This window comes from Apaloderma vittatum, unplaced genomic scaffold, assembly GCF_000703405.1.
Source record: "Apaloderma vittatum isolate BGI_N311 unplaced genomic scaffold, ASM70340v1 scaffold28008, whole genome shotgun sequence".
Classification (NCBI taxonomy): domain Eukaryota; kingdom Metazoa; phylum Chordata; class Aves; order Trogoniformes; family Trogonidae; genus Apaloderma; species Apaloderma vittatum.
Window position 1 is genome coordinate 34,681 of NW_009732917.1, and position 7,307 is coordinate 41,987.

Below are 7,307 nucleotides of genomic sequence, written 5' to 3' on the forward strand. Positions count from 1 at the left end.
AGGATGGGTCTACGCCCACATGTTTCATAAATAATTCTGCTGGGACAACAACTAGCAGCACCAGATGGTGCACTGCAGAGCTGGAAGATTCAGGTTTAAAGTCCTTCAAGCTCCTTCTTAGAGAACAGCTTCCCACCACATGTTTTCGGCATCAGGAAAGGAGAAGACACACCATGCAAAGCTCCGACTCAGCCCCTGCACACGCTCAAGAGAGGGATGGAAGTTCAGAAACAACCTCTCAGCTCAGCTTTTCCCAGCAGCTACCTCTAGCTGAGAGTCCCTACCCTGCATCTAGATTTTCATGTATCAGCTTCCAGATACACTTAAATCCTATATAGCACTAACACCATACTGATCTACACTGCAGGTTATTCTCTATACTTTTCCAGTCCCAATTTAATACTAAGTGCCCAACTTTTCAAAGCGCTGTTTGGCCCAAAGGGTTCCTTGAACACTACCCATGTGTTTGCGTTGGGTTACTACGGCCTTGAGTCAACGCTTTGTATGGCTCCCAAGACTGTTTCTACTTTCCCAAGTAGTATCTATGTCACATCTAAAGATTATTTTTTTTTAAGCAATAAGAGCCATTTGTCTCACTGTTCCACTTTAGTGCAATTTCTCGTTCTAAAGGTTAGTGTCAGAGTTCTACTTTTTGGTACTTAGGCAACAAATTTTATTATGCTGCAGTCAACAGAAGTGGCTCAATTATTGCCAGCTTTTGAGTCAGTTCTTGCACATTACTTAATACTAAGTCAAGAATATCTTTCTGTGTACTCTAGTACTAGCTGTTCCAAGAGGCAGAAATTGCTTCTTTGAACTTACTCTCATTGTGCTATCTGACCAGTTTATTCACAGGTAATTTAAGTCCCCATTATCATTTGGTTAGACTTTCCCACTTCTTTGATCTCTGTCAACATTATGCACTCAACATCCTTTTGTTGATCCAGGAGCTAGTAGTATAGGAGACTACTAATATATTTACTTTCGTATGGGTTGGGAGTGTAACCCTCTGCAAGCAGTTAAGTAGGTGATTAAAATTCTCCAATAGCACTACGCATTGCAACACTGCAAACACTCTCCACTTCCAGGATGATCATGCCGGGTTCATTGCAGCAATTTCAAGGGTTAATTATCGCTGCTGTTTTGAACAATGCACCACGTTGCTTTTCTGAATATATCGATGTTTGATTTCCAGCTTCTGGGTTGTACAAAACAGCTAAAAACCTGTCATTTGGGATCCTCCTCTACTTCTCACTTATTCCACCCTGAAGATTAACTTTGAAAATAATGTCTTTAAAATAACATATTTTGGTGGGGGGGAAAGGAAAGAGGATAATCCTTGCTTTTGGGGTTCACAGCCTTTCAGGAGCTTGCTCTGTGTAAAGTTTTTCCCTGCAGTCATGAGTTAAAACAATGTGCTCAGTGGGTAAATGAAAGGAAAAATACAATCACCTAACTATGTAACTGCTGAGATTGTAAGGAAATGAAACAAAGCATTGTGAGACTTGCGATAAAATAATGCATGTTGGGAAAACTGATTATATCCTTTCGCCTGCTAAATAAGATGACTGTTCCCCCGGTCTACATAGCTACATGTATCTTTTATATGCAGGTACATAGGGTGATTGGCGATTGCTTTGCCTTCTCTATAGAAGATACAGTAGTCTGAGTGTATCTATCTCTTTTTAAATGTAATTGTTTGGGACTTTTCCCAAACTTGTAACATTATTTCCAAAATACTAGTCCCAGAACTAGAGAATGTAATGATCCCAGCCACAAGATACATACTAACAGTATCATCATTTCCCTTGTACACAAGCCTAGGTTTATACACACTCAAAATTACACTAAGATTCAATAAGCCTGTGCATATACTTTAGTAAAAAAACCCAACCTTAAGTGCTGAACTGTTTCTCAGATAAAAGTTTCTTTCTTCCACAGTTAGATTTGCATGTGAATTCTGTTGTAATTCAGTTTGGAAAGATCTTACATCTCCTTCTCCCAAGTCCCTACAGTGGTGCTCTCCTTTTCTTTCCAAGACATTTCTTATTTTCCTATCTATCTTCAAACCAGCATTGTCAACACTCTCCACTATCAAGCGGAGACTGAGGCACGGTAAGAAGGAAATCTAGATCCGTTCCTAAGAAATCAGCTAAGAGAACAGCCAAGATACCAAAAGAGGCTGTAAAGATTGCATTAGCAGTCCCATGAAAGGGAGTTGATCTGCAAACAGCTATTGGAACTGCAGTCCGGAGGGCATGTTGAACCCTAACAGCCAGATCCAAAGATCAGTAAGATCCAAATATATTCTTTCCAACTACTCTTCTAAAAGGCTTGGCTCTTCCATCTTTAATACAAGGCCATTTTCTGACTTGCCCGGGACTTTTTAAAGTAGTCCCGGCTACTGCAGTAAGCTCAGCAGAGATCTAAACTTCCAGCCATTTGGAAACCGCAAACCAGTTCACAGTACGACTTCTCCCGTGTTAAGCAACAGTTAATGCTCTAAGCATGTGCGATCTGAACAAACTGGAGCTCTGAACGAGCTTGAAGATGATTTCTGTAAGAAGTCTAAGGTGTTGGTTTTTTGACCTATAAAGTGGCTGTGCCTACTTGAGAAATTCCCCTCCCTTTGAATCATCCTGCACGGTACGGAGCACCAGAGGTAAGACTGCCTGGGTTAAATGGAAGGGGCAGAGGGCTGCAGGTCCTGGGCAGCTGCTGCTCAGCGACCTGCAAAACTGAAAATCCAGAGATTTCCCAGAAGAACCGACCACAGGGTAGGGGATAAGGAGGAATTCGACATTGGGTTTATTTTATTACAGGTAAAAAAGGTATTTGCAGTGTTAGCTTCTTAGAACATAACACATTAGGATCAAAGTCCGTTTCTGTAGATGATCCCAGAGAGCACGGCATGGAGAAATGAAATCAAGAAAATGTTCTGGTAGAAGTACATTTGCTGAGGCTCCATCACTTTCTAGATTAAGAATGTGTTTCTAAAACAAATCTTGACCAGAACGCTATGAAGACAATTACAAGTTAAAGAGAACTTCACTTGAACCCAGAGCTAACTCTGCACCACTGATCCTTAAGCAACCTCATTACACCACTGAACCAAGGGAGCATGGATTTGAAAACAGGACTGGGCCCCCCACTCTTCTTTTCCAAGCTAAGCTCTGCTGTTTGTGTCCTCCTGCGATGGGTGGGAGGTCCGACTGCACCTTACAGGGGCTGACACAACCAAGAAGAGCTCTCCCAAATGGTGCAAAACCGAGCCTTCTTAACCCATTGACTGTAACATCATGTTATGTACCTAAATTACATACAAAGAACCAATTGTGCAGGTAAGGCTTAAGTTTATTTAAACAACAGCTCCAATGACATCAAAGTTAAGCACGTGAGCCAACGTTTTTGCAGGATTGGGATGCTGACAACCACGTGTAAAATGAGATGTCCCAATAGAGCCTAATTCAGGAGAATATAATATCCAACCACCTAAACGTGAACTAAAAATAGGTTCTCCCTTTAATTTCTTACTTATTTTTCACCTTAACCGTCACAGTTCCATTTCTCATTTTGCCTTTCCAGAGGCGGGAACCCACTGCAGGATCAGAACCCAAACAGCTTTAAATAGTATTTATATTCTCATTTGTTTCGATACGTAGTGGCAAAATTAGAAACTACACCACAGGATATACCCGGGAGGTCACAGGTACAGTCGACTAAGCTTTCCCAGAGCACGGTGCCTGGCACCGGGCAAACATCCTGCTGCAGGAGGCACAGCCTGACCCCCAGATGCAACCCCGGCGGCTGAAACCAGACCTGGATGATTTTTCGCGCTGGATTCAGCGGGTACGGAACAGGAACGCTCACCTGCGCGCACCCAGGGGCGGAATCCAGGCCTAAAATCACACACGGCGCAGGTCAGGATCCACGTACGCAAAGCCGACAGGTTAGATCGGCGTCTCCCCAGCCCTCTGCATTTTGAGGACAATTTTTAAAGGATGAAATGGGCCGCTCTTCGCGGCTCAGCGTTCAGAACGTCCCGTCCACGCTGCCGCCAGGGCAGGCAGCACCCAAATCCCACCTTGTCTCACCACGCTCGGTTCAAAACAGCCACACACACCGCACACCAGAGGTTATCGTCTGCCCGTTTCGAAAAGGGGCCACACGCTATACTTTGTGCTCCATTGCAACACCACTGTAGTTTTTGTAAGGAATAAATATTGACTTTCCTGGACATTGCCTCACAACAGAACAGGACCTTGAGTACATTTGTCTAAGATATTTTTTTAGCCTGGTAATATAATTTCATAGCGTAGCTTTCGCTCTGAGTAGTACAAAAGGTGTGGAAAAACAGGCTTTATAAATGCCACAAGTTGCCCATTTTCATTCTCAGACAGGTGACCATGTTCTAAAACTGGCTCAACTGTAGTCCTTTTTTATACAAAATTTTTATACAATTGCCAAGCTAAAAATTTAATTAAGATTACACTATACCACATTTAGAATATCAAGACTAGAAAAGGCCAAGCAAAAATTAAGATTTAATATTAATGCAGGCTATTTTGTAATTTTGTTTGTTTTCAAGAATAAAGCACAGGACTGCCAAGCAAATTAGCAACAGAAACACCAGAGTACACATCAGGTCTCAAAAAAATGAGCTCAAAACTTTGTGTATGCAGGAGATGGGTCTGTTCACTGAATATCTCAGCTCTGTCTCTTAGCAGCATTTGCACCTCATGGCAAGATATTTTGATGCTTTCTCCTTAGTAAAGGTCAGAAACTGGCATTAATTTCATTTACAAAAATACACAGTGGTGACACCACAGGAACCACTAGTATGAGTAAAATCCAGCTTTCAGGCAATACACAACAACCAGTGGGGTCAGTAATTCTGGTGGGCAAAGTCTGGATGTGTATTTTAGCTGTAACAGAAGCCAGCTATCAGCAGAATCCTGTCAGAAATCTTGCAGATTTCACAAAAAAATAAAATAAACATGTCTCCTGTCAGATGTTTAGTGTCCCAACATGTGACTTGACACACTCAGCTTTATAACATCAATAAAGATATGCAATCATCTTCATGGGAACAACTGACCACATCTCAAATTCAACATTAATATGAGCACAGCTAGACTGCGACCGAATGGACAATCAATCATTTGCACAACCCTTCTGCCTCCAAACACCGTGCAGGGCTGGGGCGGGGGACAGGAACACAAAGGAACAAAACACACAGGTGGACAGCTCACATAAAAAATGCCTCATTTTGTCAGTTATAAGTCTGCAGCCAATAAATAGTCAAATGCATTGCACTGGGAGCTGAAGCAGCAAGGAGAGAAAAGGAGGGAGAGGACAGGAGCGGGAGGTGGGCTGGATAAAACCCAGCTGGCTCTTACCTGCAGCAGTTTTCCTTCGGCCGGAGTCACTTCAGCAACGTTCGCAAACTCCCCTTCCAGTATGATGGGCTCCACTTTCAGGGGGATCACCCTGATGATGGCCTTCTGTGTCGCTGACCTCTCCGACTCGACGGCGGCCGCCAGCACCAGCCCTGTCTGGCCCAGTCCTGCCTGCAGGGTCGCCATGAGCAGCCAAGGCCAGAGGACAGCCAGCTGCAGCTGGGGGCCAGCACTCATGCTACCAGCTGCAGCAGCGGGCTCCGGCCACACATACCGCTCCGGAACGCGTCCTCGCCCTGCGGCACGCTCCAGCCGTCGGCAAAGCTCGTCGCGTTTCCCAACGTGAGGTCCCAGCCACGGGGAGGTGGGGGAGAAAGCGAGAGAGGGGCTCAGTCACCGCCAGCGCTGCTCACCAGACGACTCCTCTGGTTCTCCCCAGCATCTTTTCTCTTCCCCGGTGCCACGTGCTCAAAGGCCGCTGGGAGCTCAAAGGCATATTTTAAACAAACAAACTAAAGGAAAGTATCCCAACTTACGAGTCCCTCTTCCAGCAGATAAATCCGGAAAGATCAGCGAAACAGGTTGCAAGCGAGAACTGAGTTTAGATGTAGAGGCACACCACGGAGCACGAGGAACTCCTCAGTCCCACAGAGATGAGGCACAGGGAGATCTCCCCATGGACGTGGTGTCCTCGTGTCTCCTGCCCGAGAGTTAGGAAGATCCGCAGGTTCAAAACATCCATCTCAAACACCCTTGAGAGACACCTCGCCTTCTTGCCAGCACTTCCCACAGCACAAGCTCAAGCTCTTCACCTTATCTGCAATTATCGGTATCCTTCTCGGAAATTATGCAGGAGGTATTTCTTGAATTTATGGTGAAAAGAGAGTTTGCTTCAGTACCACTCTCCTTGAAATGGAGGTGCTCCCTTCCATCCTTCTCGTGCCAGAAGTGTTTCAATTCAAGTTTGGAGATCAACTTTACTTTTCACCCAGCAATCCACGTTCAGAGTCTGACTCCAGGTGCACTTCTTTAGGATAATTAATAAAGCACAGAGCTTCTTTTCATAGTTTCAAGTTCCCAGGAAATAAAAAGGCCCCAAAACACTTTAAAAGTTTCAATACCAAGCCAAACAGGTATCAAGCGAAAAGTTACAGCATATCTGGTTTCTCTCACACTATTTCTGTGCACGCCCGAGTTCCGGTATGACCACTTCCAAGCACACATTAAGAAGATCCTGACTAAAGGCCCCACAAAATAAAATATAATGTTCCACGGTCTGCCCAAAGGTCACATGAAACGTATGGAGGAGTCTTCATAACTGGGAGAATTTAGACAGAGGACATTGTCAGTTAAAACCAAAGTTACAGTGATCATACAGCTCCGAAGAGAAAAAGTGATTTAGAGAAAAAAAATAAATCTGCAAACCTGTTAGGCAGTGTGCCTGCTGGAGTCCACAGGGGCCGGGACGGATGGAAATGTTGCTGTAAATCCTAAGCAAAAGTTATTTCCAGCAGCTTAAGAAAGCTGCGTGGGTCTGATGATGTTTGGTCTTGCTTTTTTGAAAAAAAAAAAAAAAGAAAAGAAAAAAAACACACCAAGAAAAACCGGTATTTATAATTCAAAAAAATTTTTAAAAAGAGAAAGAAATCTCTCTCGCACATACGCAGCAGGCAGGTAGGTGCGAGTAGAGCTCCACAGCCCAAAAGAGAATCCAGCAAGATCAAAGGGAGAAAATTACTGCAGCCAGAAAGCTCCCGGGGCAGGCATGGCTGAAAGTGAAGTGTCCGCATGTAATCTACCGACCTGCGAAAGAACCCAAAAACCCTTCGGAAAAACTCCTTTAAAAGACCAAAGCCTCGCTCCTCGCTCCAGCAAACGCCACGAAGGGCTCTAAAGGCAGCGAGCACG

The 7,307-nt window shown here is 44.3% G+C and overlaps 1 protein-coding gene across 1 annotated transcript in view; it reads right to left on the reverse strand.

The window, feature by feature from the left end:
- The window catches only part of RNF43 (ring finger protein 43), a gene marked incomplete at its 3' end in the record, with an annotated part of 40,309 nt that extends 34,673 nt beyond the window's left edge, over positions 1–5,636 (reverse strand). Inside the window, exon 1 of the mRNA XM_009875698.1 lies at positions 5,400–5,636. Within this exon, the coding sequence (XP_009874000.1) occupies positions 5,400–5,636 (237 nt within the window). The remainder of the gene's footprint in view (positions 1–5,399) is intronic.
- Between the last annotated feature and the right edge of the window lie 1,671 nt (positions 5,637–7,307).